Here is a 24,078-nt window from a genome sequence, read left to right as displayed (position 1 = left end):
GTCATTTCAACACAGAAACGCTGTTAATGAAAGACGGATCTGTCATTTCATCACAGAAACACTGTTAATGAAAGATAGATCTGTCATTTCATCACAGAAACACTGTTAATGAAAGATGGATCTGTCATTTCATCACAGAAACACTGTTAATGAAAGATGGATCTGTCATTTCATCACAGAAACACTGTTAATGAAAGATAGATCTGTCATTTCATCACAGAAACACCATGAATGAAAGATAGATCCGTCATTTCATCACAGAAACACTGTTAATGAAAGATGGATCTGTCATTTCATCACAGAAACACTGACATCAACATTAAGTTTCCCAGTTTGATCCCCATCACACCAGGTGGCTAAAGTGTGGAGATTTTTTGTTGTTGATCTCCCAGGTTAACATATGTGCAGACCTGCTAGTGTCTGAAACCCCTTTGTATGTATATACATGCAGAAAATCAAATACACATGTTAAAGATCCTGTAATCCATATCAGTGTTTGGTGGTTCTGAAAACAAGAACATACCTATATGGTGGGGTAGATAAAGAAAAAACACTCGTTCACGTAAAATGTTACAAGTCTGTGTGAGCGTGTGTGTATGCGCAAGACTGACACCCGACTGAATGACAGATAAAATGAATGTTGAGCGCCCAATTGCAGTTGTCAGTCTGCTCTACCCAGGTATGCAGGCTGTTGTGCAAATGACCATGTTTGTAAAGCACTTAGATCCTGACAAAGGAAACGCATCACATAACCATCCATATCATCATCATTCTTCTTAGGTGTGTATTTATTGGAGAGGAGAACTTGTCTGTACAGGAATATATGCATAGGAATGAAGGCAAGGCATCAACATGTTACCCAGTGTCAAGTCACTTTGTCCCTCCCTCGCCATGCCCTGTACCTACACCCAAACTGCTCATCCTGGACAATCTCACCTCTGCTGGTAGCAGTGTGTATTTGTACAGTGCCTTTAACCCTTCCAGCAGGCCATCCTTTTCTGTGACAATGTAGCGGGCAAAGTCATGGTGCAGACAGATCCAGTCACTGCCCCCATCTACGCGAATGCCAGAGGGAAGAGAGCGATGGCCAATGCGCCACAAGTGGTTTTCACATTCGTAGAACGTCTGATCCAACCCTTGCTTCTTGATGAAGCGGGGCGTGTCTTTTCCATGGGACTTGAGGAAGTTGAGGCCCTTGTAGGCTGTGAGGTATCGGGTGAGGTGTGTCACTGTCCTGTAAAAAAAAATGTTTTTAAAAAGTTCAGATTTCACTCTGTGAGTGAGTGAGAGAGAGCAGGAGAGAGAGGGAGAGAGAAAGAAAGAATGTGTGTGCACATGCATGCATGTGTGTATGTATCTGTCTGTGTCTCCCACTCATTTTCATATCGACAAATCACATATTCATTAATGCATAACAAAACCAAACGATTTCCTTCACAGTGGGACTGTGCAGTCATAATGTTTTCCTGTCTCAGGAGGGCAGGGGAGGGTTTGGGATCATGGTGAAAGGGAAGTGGGGGCTAATGGGTATGACAAGATCCAGATGTGGAAGAAACTTGACGCTCGCAGTGGGCTGTCCATGAATGTTCTGATACATATCTTTCCTTTAGCTCTCTCTCTCTCTCTCTCTCTCTCTGTCAATCTCTATCTTTCAAACATACAAATAATATATATTCATTTATAGAAAACAAAAATAAATGGATTCCTTCATGGTGGGAATGTGCAGAGTCTATCAAAATTTAATGGAAGAAACATCTGGACCCAATGAAAAAGTGATGTACGTAATAGAGGATGTCCATGAATGTTATAGATTCACATCTTTTCCTCATTTACTGTTTCTCCTATCAACAATCTAAACATTTGGTTTTGTTGTTGCTATTTTTGCTAAATTCAGCAGACTGCGAAATTAATTTCCTGTTCTTGTTTTCATTTGCTGTTCTCAGTTTATATACATATGCTAGCGCAAACACACTTCTCAGTTTACATATACATATATGAAAGTGCACGTGCGTGCGTGCACATGCTGCATTGAGGGAAGATGTATATGTTATTGCTATATATACTATGTGATTGCTTTCAAGATAAAATAATATTGCACCCACAGAATGTCCTTTTTGTATGGATGACTCATGCAACATATCACACATATGGTGATCACACTGGCTGCCGAGGGCTGTGCTTGCTCCATATATTGTAGTTTGTTGGAGGTGGGGGTGGGGCTAGGGGGGTAAACCTTAAATATCCATCTATCATCTAGTTAGTTACGTACCTACCTACATACTCATCTACAGCAGTATATATATATATATATATGCTTACCTACCTATCTATGCATGTGCAACAATCCAGGGTGGATGGGCACTCACTTGATGGGGTAGTCGCTCTCACTGAGGTTGATGTAGTAATCCCAGTGCCAGTCGTCCTTGCTGATGAGCTCGGTGAGGAAGGCCAGGTGGGCCTGCAGGAGGCTGGCCCCACCCCAGATGGTGGCCAAGCGCCTGCGTGTCAGCATCACATTGTCCAGCCGCTGCTCCAGGGGCAGCAACTCTCGGTACATGAACTCTTGTCTCTGTCAGCAAATATAAATCAGACTGACTTGACGATCAGCCCTGCCCCATCTATTCAGTTTCCTCTTGTTCGTCTGATAAAAAGTCACGTAACCATGGTCACTTCAATCAAAGGTACAAAAATAAGAGTGAAAAGCATAGGATCAAAACAAATCTGCAGTGTTTTCTTCCCCTCATTTTTTTTGTTTAAATAATGAAAATTAATGAACTATGGCATATTTTAAACTACAGAAAAAGAAGAAAAGAAAAAGACAGTGCCTGTCTATTAAATAAACACTAATAACAAATTTTCTTCAGACAACCACCACATCTAAAAAAAAATTTAAAAAATCTCCCACAAATCCTTCTGGATTTACTGGTGTGAGAAGGAAATCTTGCATGTTTGTGCATGCCAAAGTAAAACAACGATCCCACCTACACAGACACGTGGAAAAGTCCCATCAAACACATCTACACTGAATCATAGAAAGAAGGAAAGGTGGACTGCTAATGAGAGTAAACCATGTACACAAATGTCCACTACTCACACTGTCCACATGGATGTAGTAGTAGTGGTGAGGGTCATAGATGGTACGTAGCAACCGCACCACCTGTCGCACCTGACGGCCGTTCAGCGTCAAGACAAAGACAATTTTCACCTGTTCCCCCTCAGGCTCTTCCCGGCTGGGGGTCAGTGGGGCTGGCTGCCGCACTGTCTCTGAAAATGGACAGGTTCATGCAGACACAGTAGGTATGTAATTGTGTAACATCCGCTGGTGCATAAAAGGACACACCTCAGTCACTTAATTAAGTATACACATCTTGAGGTCACAAAGAACACTGCAGCGTTCAAGTTAATCAAAGAATTCAGGAAATACTGCACCAGTCAATCTTAACAGTGGAAATAATATGTCAGTGTCACTCTTAATATCAGTCATGAAGACAGTGAGACAGGGGATTTTACTGCTGTTATTGGTGTTGCTGCTTTTTGCCAGCTGATAGCCATTTATCCTGATTCCAGTCACACAAAGAAATACCCACTCTCACAGTCTACAGGAAGCTATCACACTAATGGGTAACTTGTGGGTCACCCACTAGAGGAGACCATGCACAGCACACATTTTTTCAGTAATGTTCAACAGTACAGTTGATTCAACACACACACACAGACACACACAGACACACACACACACATTGGACGCCACCTGTTAAGCACTATACTGATTATATTCATTTGGCTGTGTGAGTCTGATTTTAAGTGGGGGCCTGACCTGCTGTGTGCAGACCAACTATGTCTTGCCAGCAACAGACCCCATGAATCTGCTGACATTGAAAACACGGACAAAACCTCACCGCAGATAAGGGGATGGAAGGAAGATCCAAACTGGGGTCATTATGAAGGCGGGACATGGTGAGACAGGAGACAACTTTTCTTCTCTATGCTATGACTGATTTTTCTAAGGAAAGTATCAACTTTGACTAGCATGCTGATTAAATCTAACTGTGTTGCACATTGTCTAGAGAATTTACTGCTGTTAATATCGTCAAAAACTCTTAAATATTATTTTGAAAATAATATCTTTCTCAAGTTTTCACACGTGGTATGGCCTCATTTGGGCCAGCATCAAACAGCACACAGGACCATGGGAATCTGCTGATATCAGTACACTGGCATGGCCATGTAACAAGCAATCTTTCTGGAAACTGTAGCAGGAGGGAGACAGAGGGGCTGACAGAAACAAAAAATGGACTGACAGTATTGCAGAATGGAAGGGAAAACAATCTGCAGAGACCCAGGCTTTGACATACAGCTGACAGAGCTGGTTGAGTCTGGTGAACAGTTCTTCAGTGCAGCTCTCCATGACTCTTCACAGAGCGGACAGTGAAGGAGAAGGAGTAGGAGAGGGAAAAGGAGGATGGCCTTTGCAGCTGTCTATGCAAAGAACGCCATAAAGTGATCAAGCACGGACCTCACAGTGCTCAACACAACCTGGCCTCTTTGTACACACATGCAAACACACACAAACGCCTGCGTACTCAAACACACGCACATACAAATGTGCACAAATAGTAAACACAGAATCTGCATGAAACTGCATACATTTACATCTGTAAGTGCTGAGCTCTGCCTACGTATCTACCTTTCTCCCTCCCTCTCCAAGACAGCATGAAAACAGGCCATTACATGCCTGCTCCTTTTCTCAAATATAAAATACTTCAGTTCTGATCTCTCTCTCTCTCCCTCAATGTGTGTGTGTGGAAGAGCACAGAAGTATTGTGTGTGTACGTATGCATGCACACATATGTACATGTAAGCAGGCTCATGCATGTCTTAAAATGATGGAAAGGGGGGTGGGCAATGGGCATGGGGAACAGGAAAACACAAATATAAAACCCTTCAGCGACAGCAGTCGGGGGTCAGTCTGAGGGACATTTGATATGCCTGACATCACTCCTATTTCCTCCCTTGAACGACATTGTCACAACAAAATAAAACAGCAACAAAAAGATATCACTGAGGATGCAAGCTCTCTCTTGCTCAAACCCAATCTGATCCTGCTGCTTATAGCCCAGCTGAAGGCAAAGAAGCCATTTCAGGACTGAATACCCATCAGTTTTTAAAGATAAGTCAATGAGAAACCAAAATGATTTCAAAAGGCCAATGAAATAGTGTTAAAAAGACCAATTAAGCATTTCTCCTTCAGTCCACAAAATCTTTTAAATACATTATTGGATATTTATTTCCTTCAGGCCTGAGAAATTGTATCTTCATGGATCAAGCTGTATCATGTTTGTGCCTGAGCAGCTGTTCAACGGATATTTGATACTGAGAGGCTGGTTACGCAGCACACACCATCCAGATTCTTTTAACTTTCAAGTGTGTGTGTGTGTGTGTGTGTGTGTGTGTGTGTGTGTGTGTGACTGTGTGTTTGTCTGTGTCTGTGTGTACCATATCAGTACAGCCAGTGACCACGATACCAGCAATCCTGAGTGGCTACGCTACAAAATTTCACCCAGGTATAACTGCCTTGAAAGTGAGAATTTGCTAGTCCTGATCAGGTTGCAAACTGACAGCCTGACTGGTTCAGGAATAAGATTTGCACAGAAATGCAATTGCAAACAGGGAGAGCAACAAGGAAATCTGTTCTTCCAACTTTACAATCCCCATTACTCAAATCCCAACCCCTTTCTGCTCCCTCCACCCTCCCCAGCTTCTGTTGTTCCAAGTCACCTATGCAGTCTATTCAGTTACCTCCCCCCCCCCAGCCCCCATCCACAAACATACCATCTTGCTTCCGCCCCCCCCCCCCCGCCCCCCCCTGCCCCCCCCTCAACCTCCTCCTTCCTTATTCTTCTCTGTTTCCCACTCCTGAAATATTTTCCTGCATTCAGTCAATCTTGTTCTCCACCAACCATGACCTCTGACGGACTACAGGCAGCCACACAAACCCCTTGCATTCACCATGCAACGCTGGCTAATTAAAGCCAAGCGTGTGCTTTTTATCCTGGTGGCACCCATTCAGCCATAAAGAACAGAATTAGAGGCCAGCCCACTCAGCCTTTCTGCAGATCCATAACGACTCAGACTCCAGGACAAAAGTTCAACAAAGCCTTCACCATAAATCTCTGCCATATCTTTTCTGGTGGAGCTCATATTTTTTACCACTTGATTCTTATCGACAATTTCTTGCTTGCTGAAAAAAATGCCCCACATTTTCAAAGCATGGCACAAAGCCCATTTCTCTTTCCACCCCTCCCCCCTCCCTTCCTGCACTTTCCCTCAGAGAAGGATGTCATTTTCCTTGTGATGTAAAGGGGAGATAATCTCTGTGACAACTGGTTTTACACTTCACTGACTGTCTATGCTGTAAGAGCCTGTTGGTAATAATATATCTGTGCTTTAGTGGTGGTGGTATGCAGAAACGGCATTAGCATGTGTCACACAACACTAATTCTGATGTATGGGGAGAACAGAAAAATGCCAATGTTCACTGTGATCACTGTTCTCTCTCTCTCTCTCTCTGTGTGTGTGTGTGTGTGTGTGTGTGTGTGTGTGTGTGTGTGTGAGTCTCCAAATGCAAATGAAAAATTTGAAGAGTTTGCTTAACAGAAAGAAATAGAGAAGTGTGTACATGTACATATGTCAAAAGAATGGATACTGATCTTCCGTTTTTGGGAGTTGTTTCTGTTCGCCTTACTAACCTGTATTTTAGCTGATTGGTAACACAAGCAGCCTTTACAAAGAGCAACAGTTTTTATTTCTTGCTTAATATTTCCATCTGTCTGGGTGCACTCTCCACCCAAACACCCTGCTACAACCACACACACTCCATCCAATGACCCAACATCACGCACACACACACGCACAAAGTAGACAAAAGACAGAAAAGAAGCTGAGTGGGGGGAAACAAATCAAAGGAGAATGGGGACAGAGGAGGCAGAGAAAGAGCACTACATCATGTAGAGGGAGAAAGGCAGAGGAAACAGGCAACAACTTGAACAAGACAAGGCACCAATACATCATACCTTCCCTCACATTACTCAGACAGGGATGGGGTAGGGAACCATAGTATATGCTTGGGGGCAGGGGGTGGGGCAGGGGGGGAGAGCGAGGAGGGAAGAAAACTATCATAAGGGAAGGAGAAAGGATGGGGAGGAGTGAGAAGCAGCAGTGATGCATGCATGTACACACCCACCCCCAGTTCTTCCAACTTGCGCGTGCGCACACACACACACACACACACACAATCTACCTCAATCCCTCTCAACACATATGCATACATCTACACACATCTGCACATGCATGCACACTCTCTCTCTCTCTCTCTCTCTCTCTCATACACACACACACACACAGAGTCCACCTTAATCCCTCCAAATACATACACATGCATCTATACACACATTCGCACATGCATGCACACCCTCTCTCTCTCTCTCTCACTCACACACACACACACACACACACACACATGCAGCCCTCCATTTCTTCACTCCACCCCACCCTCCCCACATATATGGACACACACACGCACACATCCACACATTCACAATTGGCCATTCCTTCCCTACCCCCACACAAACATACACAAGTCAAAGGACACACACACACACACACACACACACACACACACACACACACACAGAGAAATGGTGAAGAAGGGGTAGAGACATATATGCATGAAATGGTCCATGAAGCAAACTGTTAACAGCCAAGCACCACTGATATTTAACTTTTTAGCCTATGAATGCTGCCGTGTGTCACATTCAATTCATGTCACACACTTCACTGCATAATCTTGCTTCCTGAGGAATAGCAATGCATCTGTCTCTTTAAGTTTTTGTTGTTTTTTTTTTTCACCTGGTAAAACAAAGCTGATAAATCTTTAACTTTAAATGCAAATAGATTTAGCTGCTGCATCTGAATTTATACATAAGATAAAAATATAGGTATTACTATCAGAAGAACTAGGAGCATATTTCTGACTTAACAGACTCACTTCCACGATACTTGTTGGGATAAAAAAACATTAACTTTTTGTCTAAAATTCACCTTTTCATTTATCTTTGGCAGAACAGTGTAGACAATCAGCCGTATTATTCACTCTGTATTTTTTCTGTGCATAAACATGAAAAATAAAAACATTCCTTTTCCAAAACATAACCAGACTGGACTGGAGTGTCTAAATGAATCAAAGAAAATCATGTACTCCAACATGATGAAAAATTAGAATAAAGGAGCAGAGTTGGAGTATGCTTGCACAGGCACACATAAACACACAAGCACATACATACAGATTTAAGTACACAAACACACACACAAGCATGCATGCGCACACGCTCACCCACAGGCATGCACGCTTACATATGCATACAAACACAGAATACACAAATGCATGCATGCACACACACACACACACACTCTCTCTCTCTCTCTCTCACACACACATAGAGTGAAAAAAAAGGACAAACAGCAAGAAAGCTCAATGAGAATTCCAACAGTGGTTAGCAATCCATCTCCTTTCCAAATCCAGCCCTCTGTTGACGTTGCAACATAATCTTAAAAAAAAAAAAAAATTTTAAAGGGGGGAAAAGAATCTGTTTCCATCTCATTCTCTCCCACAGCCTCCCCCATCTTTCAACCATTGCACGCCTCCACCCCCATACCCTTCTCCTCATCATCCTGACCTCCAGTCCCACCCCCCAGGCCCCCCTCCCCACCCACCCCTACCCCCAAAACATGTCTTGTTCCATGTGTTCTCTCTCCTGTACGAAATCCATTAACACCACACATTTTTTGCCTGAAGTAGGAAAGGAAACAGCAGAATCTATGAACAGCAGCTACTTGCAGGAAATGAGACCAGGAAGAACCAGGAGGTTGTGCACGGGAGGTGGGGAGGTGGGGAGAGGTGGGGGGCAAAGGGGAAATGTTGCTTTTGGTCTTGCAGAATGAGTCTGGGGCAGGTCAACCTAATACAAGCACGCAGCCACCTTCCTGCTGTGGTGAGAAATATGTCTATTGTTTATCAACACACACACACATGCATGCATATACACATACATGTACACACACTCACATGCATGCATGCATGCATGCATGCACACACGCAAACACACAAGCATGCTCACACACGCACACACACCAGCACACACACACACACACACACACACACACACACCAGAGCACACTGGCACATGCAAACATTTTTCAGTCTAATATCATCATCTTAGATGAACAGACTATAAATAAATAAACGAAGCACATGCAAACACATGCACACATGATTTTAGTTTGTGTTTGTTTGCTGGGTTCCTTTTCGGATGACATTTAACCATTTCGAATCACAAGGTGATTATTCATGTTTTATCAAGCTTTGATAAATATGTATGATGAAAAAGGTTTTAACTTATCTGGATGGCTTTACAAGACTGAATAAAATGGATCTTACTCTCTCTCCCTGCTCACTGAACTGTTAATTCAGTTTTATGATAAAATCCATCTATGTATGTACAACACCATACCACCAATATAAAGCAAAACAAATTACAAATTGAAGCAATCCAGACAAATAGCCATTCATATGTTTTCACAACTGACATACCTTATTTCAACATTACAAAGAGAAAAGTACATAAACTTTCTTTGAATCAGAATCAACTAGAATGTATAATGTTTCCAATTTTGTACTACACATAACCCTGCTTAACCCTACACATGTGGATTGTAGTGATACAATGCCCCCAGAGACACAGCCTACACTTTTCATCTACCTATACCTTACACTTACATGACATAGGGAACAGTGCGTCAACATTGTTATTCTCAAAGCAGGTACAGGATAACAAGCTCTGTACAATACAACAACAAAAAAAGGGGGGTGGAATAACAAAGTCGCACAAAGAGACCAAATGTACACCGTTACTCAAGTTACAATCAATAATGGCAATGATCTGCAGCATGTCATAATATCTTCATGGCAGATGTATTAAAAATGAGACAAAAAGCATTTTTTGACTGCTTCTGGTATTGAAAGCAAAACCCATTTATAGCCGATCTCTTACATATTATCTGTTATATGTTTCATAAAACACCACACTTAAATCTGAACAAAGCATGCAAGAAATAATGTAATCTACTTTTAGCAATAACATCATTTATTTCTCAACAATATGTACAACCAAAGAAAGACACATATTACCAAACTACACAATGTTAGAGTATCAAAATAATCTGAATCTCAGCTTCATATCCATCAGCATACAGAATTATTCTCAAACACATACAGAATTATTCTTAAACAAGACTTCAAAATACCAACACCACACACTACCAGAATCAACTGCATGCTGCAAAGCATTGTTATTTACACAGAGAGAGAGAGAGAGAGAGAGAGAAGAGATGAAAATGATTGTGCTGATTGTTATATCACTGCCACAAAAACTTATCAAAGACAGGCTTGACATCCTTTCACCAAGCAATGGATATATACAAACATTTGGCTGTTCTATCAAAGTTAAAGCCATTCCTTCTCTCATTGTTGCTTACTGCCCAGCTGACCATGACATTGCAAAAAACACATCAACTCAATAAACACTGCAACTGACTATCTGTCTGCTAAGACAAGCCCCTGTCAGCGGTTGCAGCTGGCAATGACATGCACATATTTTTGCTCAAACAGCATGAACATTCATTACGGAAGACAGCTTACTCTCTTGTTTCTTCCAATCTAGTGACTTGCAACCAAATGGTTAAAACACTGGATTTTTATTTGGGGGACAGGGGGGAAGGGTCCTGGGTTCAAACCCCTGTCGTGTGTATATGCATATGCATACTGACGATCCTGTAATCCATGTCAGCATTTGGTGGATTATGGCAACAAGAAAATATACATCATGCACACCCCCAAAACAGAGTATGGTTGCCTACCAACTTGGTTATACGAGTGAACACTGGCGCTGTAGTCCCCAAATGCAGAAAAAGCAAAAAAAGTAGACAATCTTTCAAATCTCTGTAAGAGACTAACTACCATTCACTCAATCGCCTCTAGACCCCTAAAATATTTGTTGGAAAAAAAAAACACACCAAAAAAACAACTTATAAGTAAAACATACATGAAATGTCAGTGTTGACCAGCACCCCTGCTGGACATTCACATTCATACCACGCACCCTCTCTGACAGAGTACAACACCACAACACACATATCACAGAGGTTGTGTTGGAAGCAGCTTTTTCAGCACACTGTGGGGACAGGAGACACACACACACAGACACAGATTCTAGTTTTAACTGATCAACTAATTGTCCGTAACATCCAATTCAGAGATTTTAGAGAAAGAGGAGAGGAGGTGAATTATTTTCAATATCCAATGGTCTGACAAAACTGAATATTGACAATGACAGTGAGCAAATATCTTTTGAGCTCTGATGTTTTTTTAATTTAGAAAAGTACAATATCAAAATCAATAAAATTTGGAGTCAATGTTTTTATTGAGCAAATATCTTTTGAGCTCTGATGTTTTTTTTAATTTAGAAAAGTACAATATCAAAATCAATAAAATTTGGAGTCAATGTTTTTATTCAAACAATTGAATGACAAAAAGACAAAGTACCAAATCCAACCAAAATCCGATAAACACAACAAAATCACTAAGAAATATAGAATTTATTATTAAAAAAAAAATAAAAAAGGATCAACATGACAACACTAAATACATTTTTTGTAAACATGCAAATGTAAAGAACAACAACAACAAAAACAACCAATAAAACAAGAGAGGCAAGGCCTTCAAGACTCACTTGTGATATGCACTTTATCAAACAGAGGAATTATGGAGAGAAAAAAAAACACGCAAAAGGGATAATCTGGCAAAAAGACTCATTGATAAGACCTTGACCTTAGACATCTAAAGCTGCATTGCATTGATGTTCTGGCCAAAACAAACAGCAACATGGTATACCAATGAAAACTGGAAGGTAGAAACAAAAATATTTTTCCAATTTTTATGCCAAATTTGGTGTCAACTGACAAAGTATTTGCAGAGAAAATGACAATGTTAAAATTTACCACAGACACACACACAGACAGACAGACACACACACACACACAGACAACCGAACACCGGGTTAAAATATAGACTGACTTTGTTTACACAAGTGAGTCAATTAAACAAAAACACAAACTTTTGAAAGCAAGCACTGCTGTGTAACCATATCAATCACATACTACTTTTGCCAGCAATGTTAGCTGCAGGACTTTTAACTGTGAACTGAAAAACACAGATCATGACATTCATACTAGCTTGAACCTGAACAACACATGGACAGCAATGTGTCTGATGTGTCATGAGCTGATGCCCGCTGGAGGAAATGCCTGTGTATGATGTGTTTGCATGTTTCGGGTGTGGATAACAACTGTGACAGTGTGTGGGCTGGGAGTTAGTGTGTGTGAGAAACAGACAGAGTGAGAGTTTGAGTGTTGGCGGATGTCGGTGGGTGGGAGGGGCTGTAGACTGCAGTTAGTGTGTGTGTGTGTGTGTGTGTGTGTGTGTGTGTGTGTGTACTCGTGCCTGCTTCTGTGTTTATATGCATTCATAATCTTAGACACATTGACATGAATGTGTGTTTTAGTGTGTACAGGTTTATGTTGCTGATTTTTTACATGTCTGAATGGATGTCAGAGTGTATATGTGTGAGAAAGAGTTCCAATCAACGCAATCAGTACATTCTTGCCTGTTTGCTTCACAGCATCACTACCTGGTTCCAACACGCTGATCTCCCAACAAATACCAAGACAAGCACACAAACTGACCACAGCAAGACAAGCACACAGTGATCACAGCAAGACAAGCACACACAGCGATCACAGCAAGACAAGCACACAGAGTGACCACAGCAAGACAAGCACACAGAGTGACCACAGCAAGACATGCACACAGTGACCACAGCAAGACAAGCACACAAATTGACCACAGCAAGACAAGCACACAGTGATCACAGCAAGACAAGCACACACAGCGATCACAGCAAGACAAGCACACAGAGTGACCACAGCAAGACAAGCACACAGAGTGACCACAGCAAGACATGCACACAGTGACCACAGCAAGACAAGCACACACAGAGTGACCGCAGCAAGACAAGCACACAGTGATCACAGCAAGACATGCACACAGTGACCACAGCAAGACAAGCACACAGTGATCACAGCAAGACAAGCACACAAAGTGACCACAGCAAGACATGCACACAGTGACCACAGCAAGACCAGCACACAGTGAACGCAGCAAGACAAGCACATAGTGACCACAGCAAGACCAGCACATAGTGACCGCAACAAGACCAGCACACAGTGACCACAACAAGACCAGCACAAAGTGACCACAGCAAGACAAACACACAGACTGACCACAGCAAGACAAGCACATAGTGACCACAGCAAGACAAGCACACAGAGTGACCACAGCAAAACACACACACAGAGTGACCACAGCAAGACAAACACACAGACTGACCACAGCAAGACAAGCACACAGACTGACCACAGCAAGACAAACACACAGACTGACCACAGCAAGACAAGCACATAGTGACCACAGCAAGACAAGCACACAGAGTGACCACAGCAAGACAAGCACATAGTGACCACAGCAAGACAAGCACATAGTGACCACAGCAAGACAAGCACACAGAGTGACCACAGCAAAACACACACACAGAGTGACCACAGCAAGACAAACACACAGACTGACCACAGCAAGACAAGCACACAAAGTGACCACAAAGACAAGCACACACAGTGATCACAGCAAGACAAGCACACACAGCGATCACAGCAAGACAAGCACACACAGAGTGACCGCAGCAAGACAAGCACACAGTGATCACAGCAAGACAAGCACACAAAGTGACCACAGCAAGACAAGCACACAAAGTGACCACAAAGACAAGCACACAAAGTGACCACAGCAAGACAAGCACACAAAGTGACCACAGCAAGACATGCACACAGTGACCACAGCAAGACCAGCACACAGTGAATGCAGCAAGACAAGCACATAGTGACCACAGCAAGACAAGCACATAGTGACCACAGCAAGACCAGCACATAGTGACCGCAACAAGACCAGCACACAGTGACCACAACAAGACCAGCACACAGTGACCACAGCAAGACAAACACACAGACTGACCACAGCAAAACAAACACACAGAGTGACCACAGCAAGACAAACACACAGACTGACCACAGCAAGACAAGCACATAGTGACCCCAGCAAGACAAGCACACAGACTGACCACAGCAAGACAAGCACACACAGAGTGACCGCAGCAAGACAAGCACACAGTGATCACAGCAAGACAAGCACACAAAGTGACCACAGCAAGACAAGCACACAAAGTGACCACAAAGACAAGCACACAAAGTGACCACAGCAAGACAAGCACACAAAGTGACCACAGCAAGACAAGCACACAGTGACCACAGCAAGACAAGCACACAGTGACCACAGCAAGACAAGCACACAGTGACCGCAGCAAGACAAGCACATAGTGACCGCAGCAAGACAAGCACATAGTGACCACAGCAAGACCGCAGCAAGACAAGCACATAGTGACCACAGCAAGACCAGCACATAGTGACCACAACAAAACCAGCACACAATGACCACAGCAAGACAAGCACACAGTGACCACAGCAAGACAAGCACACAGAGTGACCACAGCAAGACAAGCACATGGCAATCACAGCAAGACAAGCACACACAGAGTGACCACCACAAGACAAACACACAGCGATCACAGCAAGACAAACATACAAACAACTGTGATCCTAACATGACAGTCTCACTGCAGTGGGAAATAAGCAGCGAACATACACACACACAGACCCACACAAAGCACTCACTGCCGTGTCCAGTGCGGAAGACGCGGGTGGCCAGGTACCCTCCACAGGTGATGTTGCTTTGGCCAGGGCAGGGTGTGCCGCAGTGTTCCTCAGCAAACTTGCCATGCTTGCCATAGTTTTCCCCACACCAGCACTCCTTGCCGTATTGCAGGCCTGCATAGTTGAACCCTGCACATACACTGTTTATGCTTAGGTCACTTTCATGTTGTTGACACAGGTACATATTTCTGAGATGGGATAATGATCACGAAGTCTCTACTAAAAGTACCCTCCCCACCCCCCTACCATCCACTCTTCATTCTCCACCCTCCCAAATAAAAATGCTACTTTTGTGGTAAACATTCCCCCCTAAAACACTACTTTTGTTCTAAAAGATCCACCAAAATGTCAAAATTATACAAGATCCCCCCAAAAAACAACACTACTTTTGTACTAAAGATCCCCTCAAACAACATCACTTTTGTAACCAATCAAGTCTGCACAGTGACGAGTGTGGTGGCTGAATGGTTAGAGCACTAGATTCTCACCAGATTTTCCCAGGTTTGATGCCTAGTTTCGGCACACCTGGTGGAATAAGGGTGGAGAATTTTTCGATCTTCCAGGTCAACAAATGTGCAGACCTGCTAGTGCCTGAAGTCCCTTCATGTGTATAAGCATGTATGAGATCAAATACGCACATTAAAGAACCTGTAATCCATGTCAGAGTCCAGTGGGTTGTAGAAACAAGAACATACCCAGCATGCACACCCCCAAAAACAGAATATGGCTGCCTATATGGAATGGTCATATGTGTAAAAGTCCACTTGGACATGTGAACAAGGGACTTCCAGCCCACGAACACAGAAGAAAAGGATGAGAAGAAGTCTGCACACTGACTACTGAGCACAACATCCACTTTATGCGCAGTTCTTTTTCACACTGCAAACTCTGTCACATTAAAGGGAGTAAGCAGGGTTTCCAGTAATGCATAAATATAACATGTCAGAAACCCTATACAGTCAATATGATGAATCAACATCTTGGCTGTTGAGACATGCTATTAAAAAAAAAAAAAAAACAAGAAGAAAGAACAGGTGCTGCAGAGAATGGTCACACCTTTATGTTGTAGACTTTGGAATCAATGGCCCACAAACCACAGCATCTCAGACAAATCTTCCTGACAAAATTTCCCCAGATCAGTGTCATCATCATTTGTAGTTGGTGAAACACATGATACTGACCACCTAAAATCTTTGGTTAATACACAGATAAATCCTTGTTACAGTTCAATCGGACTCTAAATCTCCAAGCGGCAAGAATCTTTCAATAGCTGTAACAACAGTTGAGGTGGTACTCCACACATTACCTACAATGATATCTGTAAGTCTGCAGACCCTTTTAACACCCACCTCCTCTCAGACAGTGGTTGATGCAGCGTTCCGGAGTACTGTCTTCTATATCGGAAAAGCCCCCCTCCATGTCCCGGTCATTCAGTTTGTCCTTATAGCAGCCCATGTATTCTCCCAATCCCTGCCCTGCACACAGCATTAACACTGTCATCATCATCATCATCATCATCAGTCTTAACTTATTCCACATGCCCTCATCCAGTGAAATGCAGACCAACATTTCTTCATAAAAAGAATTCCTAACTAATGCACAAACTGAGTTCACAATTGGTGCATGTTGCTGAGAGTTTATGGAGCATTTGATCAAACTAAATGCCTGTTGACTGGCACCATATCACCCACTGTACCTTGCTGGTATGTTCAATTTGACTGACATGAAACACTGAACACAAAAGCAAGCTAAGGTGTGTGTGATGTAATCTCAGTCAAGAGACGTTCAGCTTTATCAACTGATCCATGTCAGTGGCACTGTTGCTCCTCCAAGTTCTTTGAAAATACATTGCACAGGGCATCTTGTCTTTACATGTCACACACACACACACATGCAGAACACACCCAAACACCCACACCCACACAATACCTTTCAGGGGACAGAAGCGAGGCAGCTGCAGAGGGTAGAGCTTTTTCTCATTGTGCAGACAGGTCACATCGGCCAACTCCTGCTTGCACTGCACGGATTTGGCCCGAGTGATGGCTGACACAGCCTCCTTCCCACTGATGTTACAGCGAGGCTGGTACTTGGAGAAGCGCCGCACCCCCTCGTCCGCTGCTGGGATGGGGTCCTCGTTCTGGTTGCCATCCAGTTTGTTGGAGGCTTGGCCATTGGGGTCAGCACCGGGATCGTCCAAGGGGGGACCTTTGCCTCCGTTCTCGTTGTTCAGTTTGTCGTTGCTACTTGACGAGGGGTTCTTGCCCTGCAACATACATGAGAAAAAAAAACTTACCATCATTAATCAACTCAAAGAACAGAGTGTGGCAATCTAATTGGTAAGGTAAATAAACGGCTATACATGTAAAGACTCATTTATAGATATAAGTGAACATGGGAATTGCAGCAAGGTAAACTGATCAATGTTTTTTGGGTGTGTTTTTTTTTTCTTTTTTTCTGTCTTATTTTGTCAGCTGCCTAAAATCGCTGAGTGAGTGAGCAGTGTGATGAGCATTGTGTGACAGAAAACAGGGTCAGACAGAGCCCTACAGCTTGTAAAAAGATATCTGAAGTGAATTAGAATAGCCACTAATGAATGAACAACAAAACAAAACAACAGAACCACTTCCTAACCTGTGATGGGACAGAGAGGAAGATAACAGCCTCCGCATTACAGCAAAAAACTGAGTGATGAAGCAGCAAGGAAAGGAGGTATAAATGAGGAAAGGCACAGACGGAACCATTAGGTCATGTGATGATGACTTAAGTCATTTTCCTTTTTTTTTTCTTTTCTTTTGTGTGTGTGTGTGTGTGTAAATCACACAGAAATCAACATTAATTCACATTTCGTTTCGCTACAAACCCACAACTCTGTCAACAACTGTAAGAAAGACACAGAGAGAGGAAAGGGAGGGGTGGGGGAGGGAGGAGAAAGAAAACAAAAAGAATGACAGAAAGAACAAATGAGTGAATTAATAAATAAATGAATAAATGAATGAATGAATGAATTAATTAATTAATAAAAGAAGGAAAGGAAGAAGATAAAGATGACAATAGTAACAGAAATGACATCAACACAAAGTGAGAGGAAAAAACAAAGAGAAAAAGAAGAAAGAAAGAAGAAGAAGAAAAAAAAAATATATATATATATAATTTTTTTTTTAAAAAGGACAAGGAAATGAAGGAGATTTTTGACTCACTTGTGTAAACAAAGTGAGTCTATGTTTTAACCCAGTGTTCGGTTGTCTGTGTGTGTGTGTGTGTGTGTGTGTGTCCGTGGTAAACATTAACATTGACATTTTCTCTGCAAATACTTTGTCAGTTGACACCAAATTAGGCATAAAAATAGGAAAAATTCAGTTCTTTCCAGTCATCTTGTTTAAAACAATAATGCACCTCTGGGATGGGCCCCCAAAAATAAATAATGAAGCCTAATTATATGCAAAACTGCATTTACTATTATATTTATATTTTTTGTATTCTCTAAACTTGGCACTTTGATCTGATATTCTGACCCAACAACAAGAGCAGTCATTATTATCATTTTTTGTTCAAACAGGAACTTCTTTTGCTAGGCATGGAAGTTTTATTTATTTTGCAAACGTTTTTGGTGCAGATAGTAAAAAAGGGAAATTACTCTGTAATTAATGCTAGGGGAGTTAATTTGCTTTAAACTGATCTTTCTCATCTTAAACATTACATTTTGAAATTATACTCAATACATAAAAAGCTTGTGTGCTTTACTCTCAGTCACAAGTGAATCTTGAAGGCCTTGCCTCTTTTGTTTTAAGTTAAAGAGATTGTTTTTTTTAAGTTAATGCATCTGAGTTTGTTATTCAATCATACAAAAATGTAGCATCACATTTCCTGATCTGGCCAAACACAAGAAAAGAACTGACTACAGCTTTTCTTTTCTTGCTTGGCAGTCAGAATCTAATCAGTTTCCTTTTCTGCCCCATCAAACGCCTCTAAAAACCATAAGCGCTTAATCATTCCTTTGGCCAAGGAATGATTAAGCGCTTATGGTTTTTAGAGGCGTTTGATTGGCTGAGAGCGGGTGGGCCCGTCTTTTCACCGTTAGCCGCGCGAAATTTGGCCAAGCAGAGCAAACCAATAGGCCTAGTTTGCATCAGTTTGACATGGTACAGTATATGACACCAAACAATGAGTTACATATGGTGCTTTGTACCAGCTCTATATGTTTATCATGGAGACAGCATCTTTCTCTTTATCACCATGTAAGATGTAGAATGAATCTCACTCTAGATTGTGTATGTTGTTGTTCTGACATATGCTTCTCTTCTCAAAATCATCTACCTGTATCATATTCGTCTCTCCCCAAAACTCATCCATGTGAGTACTATTTATCTTTCCCTTCAATCAAAGTCATGGTTACTTTACCTCAGTGTCCCCCAAATCATTCAACTCATTATTTTTACCTCTCCTCAAATCTTATATCTCCATCACATTTATTTTCCCTTCAAATCATCCATATCATTTTATCATCTTCTCCCAAATCACCCCTTGATTATTTTTATTTCTCTCCTAATCATCAATCTAATTACTTCTATCTCTCCTGCAAATCATCCAACCGCCTGATGTCTGCCAACGTTGCAGCATAAAAACGGTCTTATATGCAGAATCCCACTTGCAGATAGCAGTGAATGTGGGAGGTGCAGCCCACAAATATTGAAGCAGAAGAAAAATCATTCTAATAAAGAGGCAGCCAAAATAATCTGGGGAAAAATACTATTTATATAAACCAAGATGAGAAAACATGAAGTCTGTGTGTGTGTGTGTGTGTGTGTGTGTGTGTGTGTGTGTGTGTGTGTGTGTGTGTTGTGTATGCTAGTGTGGAGTGTGCATGGTGTGGTGTGATATGGTGTTGGTGTTGGTAATGGTGGTGGTGGTAGCAGTAGTAATAGTAGTAGCAGTAGTGTGCATGTCTGCGCATGCATACACTCTCTTTTCTCTGAATAGAACAGTAAACAGGTGACTGGAAACAGTCTATTAACACTTTCACCGCCAAGCTCGCATTTATGCACCGGTGTGGTAGAGGACCCATGTCACTGAAAGGTGACCATTCATTGGTCTGTTATCCATGAACCTACTGCTCTTGATGTTTGGTGGTAGGATAGGCCATATTTCCTATACATCGCAGGGGGAATCCCCAGCTATTCTTAGCCACTGTCTTTTCTGTGTTTATACCGCAAGGGAATTTTGTACTCTAAACTGACTGGCGGTGAAAGGGTTAAGGACATCAACAACAACAAGAAAACATGAAACTGACAAACACACAAGCAAACTGAGAGACCAACAGACAAAAAGAGAGACTGGCAGACTAACAAACAGAAACTGACAGACTGTCAAACAGACAGGACACACACACATGCAGGCTGCACCAGCAGCAGCTGCAGAGAGCGAGCCCTTAATCAGAGAGAAGGGCACTGTAAACACGCACCCCACTGGACCCCAGCCAATCTTCAACCACACACCCACACCCCCCACACACTTAGCCCACCTCCCCCAAACAGCAGACCCCTTTACTTCAAGCTTCTCCCTGCCCCTCTCCCCACCCCACACACAACCCTCACCACCACTTCTAATGGCAAAGAGCTCAGATAAAAACACATAAAAAGGCCAGGTCCTGTGAATGGTTTTCACAGATTCTTGTCAGTTTACCATCAACTCCTACCCTTTCCCAACAAAGATCACAGTAATCTGAGATGCATTTTTTTTATGTTTACTACTTGGTAAATTCCCCGGCATATCCCTGTTACCTTGACCTTCAGAAAAAACTGATAATGGAAATTGTGTATTTCAAATTACAGAAACAAACAGTCTTTTGTCAGTGTTTTTTTTGTTTTTTTTCTTTCCAGTCCATGTAAATCAGTGAAAAGCGATCAAGATCAAACGGATACAATTTCAAATACAAATTAAAAAAATGATGCAGTTACAGGTTTCACTGCTTAAAGCAAAACCGCTACAAAAATGATGCACGAGTCGGAAAGCAATCGCTGTCCACTAACAAAGGTACCTCAGAAATGCTGTTACTGTATTAGTCTCCCTATCATCACGTTCCGCTCACAGCCTCGGGAAGAGGGCTCTGTGACACACCCCCACGCCCCAACCCGCCTCTCTCTCTCTCTCTCTCTCAGATTCTTGTACGTCATATATCCGTGAAGAACGAGGAATTGCTGCTGCCTCACTGCCAAGCATTCATGCAGAAATCAGACACAACATACGGTTGTCTCCTGTCAGACTGCCGGGTTATGTACCCAAAAGCTGTCATCAGAACAGTCCCATTTCCTCCTTTCCCCCCACCCCCTCAACCCCCTTGCTCAACTCCCTGCTGCTTTCATCACCCCTTCCCCACTCATCCCGATGATTGCAAGTACAAAACACTTTTCTCACGCTTGTTTTCTTCCACAAACATGGTTCAACCAGTTTAAAACCCCAGAGTGTTTATCACCAGCAAAGGACAGAACTGAGTTTAACGACCGATCAGCTTTTGCTCTTTGAGGCCATGTCTTTTTCTGTTTGCTGGGGCAGAGAAGGGAGGGGTGGGGGTAAGTGCTAGAATAGAAGTGGTGTGAGGGTGGGAGTAGGAAGGAACTTGTTTTGTGCACGGCGGTTCCTTCTGCTCGTCTGCTGCTAGCAGAACAATGTCAATACTCCTTTGAAGTGGAGGCTTCCTTTTCACCTACACCTAAAGGCCCCTTTTCCCTTCAAGTTTCTGTTCCACTACAACATGTCTTTCTAAGATCATTTTCCCTTGTGTGTGTGTGTGTGTGTGTGTGTGTGTGTGTGTGTGTGTGTTTTCGTTGTACCAGAAAATGATCTCAAGTCTTCACGAACATGAACCTGTCGGTTCGGGCTTTGCTCGTCTGCTTGATGTGAACTTTATCATTTTTGCGTTGGTGATGGTTTGGTGATGATGGTGTTTCTCAGTATGCAAACGAACCATTTCAGTGTTGCTGTTGACTACTACTACTACTAACTTTTGATCAGTGTGCACAACAGTCCATCGGAGGAGGAAGAGAGGAGGAAGGTGGTAGAAATGGTTAATTAAGATGCTCATCCGCCAATACAGTGTTTGTGAGGATCTGGATTTCGATTCCCGCCCTCTCTTAGTTATTTCTTTCTTTAATTTTTTTTTATATATTTTTTTTTACGCTTATAGTTGACTTCATCAAGTTTTTGCGCCTTATACATATTATTATTAGTAGTAGTAGTTCTTTTTTTTATGTATTTATCTATTTATTTACTTTTTTTTTCTCAAGGCCTGACTAAGCGTGTTGGGTTACGCTGCTGTTCAGGCATCTGCTTGGCAGATGTGGTGTAGCGTATATGGATTTGTCCGAACGCAGTGACACCTCCTTGAGCTACTGAAACTGAAACTGTTGACGGTTTTAATCGTGTTGCTGTTGACAGTTTTTACATAAATTCATAAAACCCTAAGATATAGACTTCAGCAAGCATTTTTTGGAAACGATCTTTGACATATGGTGATCAGTTAGGGTGCGCGCATTTCTTTCCTCCATGTTTTACAGAAATAAAGAGAAGGGTACAAGACCTGAATGTGAAAGAGAGAAAAACCTATACTACAGTGAACCAATTTTCAGGCAATCAGAACCAGAACAATCCAGCAAACGTAGCGTTCTATGGGGCCAGTTCCGTCCCCGTCCACTTACCAACCTCCATTCCAAACCAACACAGCCCCAGTCAATCACTACTCCCCTTCTTTGCTTACTATTGAGCTCGATGCTTCAGACCCTACCCTAAATTTAGAAAGAAAGTTCACCAAGCTACCTCCCTCCTAATGCCTAAGAGGGAGCCTGTGCCACTGAGGCTGACAGGGATGTTCCAGAAAGTGGAACGCAGCAAGGAAGAAACTTGCTGTGGCATGGCACTGGACGTTCATTAGATCTACTACTCTCTGGACAAATCCAATCGAAACTCTGCTAACACAGTCTGTTGGTATGACACTCATTGGACTCTCTCGATCCTTGCGACAACGCTAATAAACTGCATTCGACTGTTTGGAGCTGACCTCCTCCACACAAGTGTCTGCTGAAGAGGGACAGAGAACAGGACAACCAACCAACACCTCTTCTGACGTCAGCAACATCTGGCCGTTTGAAGAACCAAACAACAACAGACGTCCCCGCTGTACAACACTGTGGCACACAGCCCCTAATCCCCCCCCCCCACCCTCCCCCAGCAACCCTTCCCAGCAACAAACATCACTCCAGCCTTTCCCCTGCCTCCCTTCCAACCCCCTACCTTCATTATTCCATTCCCCCCTTTTATTTCCCTGCCGCACCCCGACCTTTCAGGTTCAGCTCCAGTCACCTCAAACAAGCAGTCTTCAGTGTGGGGGTAACAATTTGGTGTCAGCTAACATCAGACTTACACCCTCTTCACACACACACATGCTTGCATACGCACGCATGCTTACATTTACGTTTGAGCGCGCGCACACACACACACACACAAACATTACACGTATAAACACACATGCAAGCATGCACGCACACACACGCAAGCACACACACATTTTCCCTTCAGTATGCACACACACACTCGCTTCGACACGCACGCAGGCAGGTATGCAGACACACACGCAAACACATGCACTCATAAAAAGCGCGCGCACATGCGCACAGACACATTCTCTCTCTCTCTCTCTCTCTCTCTCTGACTGACACACACACACACACACACACACACTTCGCTTCGGCGGTAATTCCAGCACAACATCGTCGCACTCCTTTACTTTCTCTTCTCTCGTCCCACCTTCCACCAAAGAACCACGTCCACATCCCTCTCTCAACTCAGAGCCTCCTACCCCCCCCCCTCCGCCTCCCCCCCCCCCTTGCCCTCTCCTTTTTTCTTTCTCCGCCCCACCCTCCCACTTCCCCTTGCAGCTAAGGGACCCGCAGACTACCACGTGCCACAGGCTGGCGCTCCACAACCCAGTGTCAGAAAGGTCCCCGCCATACATAAACAACCTGCATGTTTGTACAACATTGTGCTACGCTTCTAACGTGCAACGTAACCGCTGGAGCTCCACAAACCCACACC

At 42.9% G+C, this 24,078-nt stretch overlaps 1 protein-coding gene across 1 annotated transcript in view; it reads right to left on the bottom strand.

Annotated features, from left to right (window-relative positions):
• The window catches only part of LOC143292462 (xylosyltransferase oxt-like), a 72,017-nt gene that overhangs the window by 9,146 nt on the left and 38,793 nt on the right, over positions 1–24,078 (bottom strand). The window contains exons 2-7 of the mRNA XM_076602754.1: positions 16,924–17,257; positions 16,344–16,469; positions 14,956–15,123; positions 3,095–3,264; positions 2,367–2,569; positions 937–1,234 (exon numbers count right to left, since the gene is read on the bottom strand). Coding sequence (XP_076458869.1) covers positions 937–1,234; positions 2,367–2,569; positions 3,095–3,264; positions 14,956–15,123; positions 16,344–16,469; positions 16,924–17,257 — 1,299 coding nt within the window. The remainder of the gene's footprint in view (positions 1–936; positions 1,235–2,366; positions 2,570–3,094; positions 3,265–14,955; positions 15,124–16,343; positions 16,470–16,923; positions 17,258–24,078) is intronic.

Source organism: Babylonia areolata, chromosome 18 (assembly GCF_041734735.1).
Source record: "Babylonia areolata isolate BAREFJ2019XMU chromosome 18, ASM4173473v1, whole genome shotgun sequence".
Lineage (NCBI taxonomy): Eukaryota > Metazoa > Mollusca > Gastropoda > Neogastropoda > Buccinidae > Babylonia > Babylonia areolata.
The sequence above is the reverse complement of the archived record's forward strand: the minus strand, read 5'-3'. Positions and strand labels throughout refer to the sequence as shown.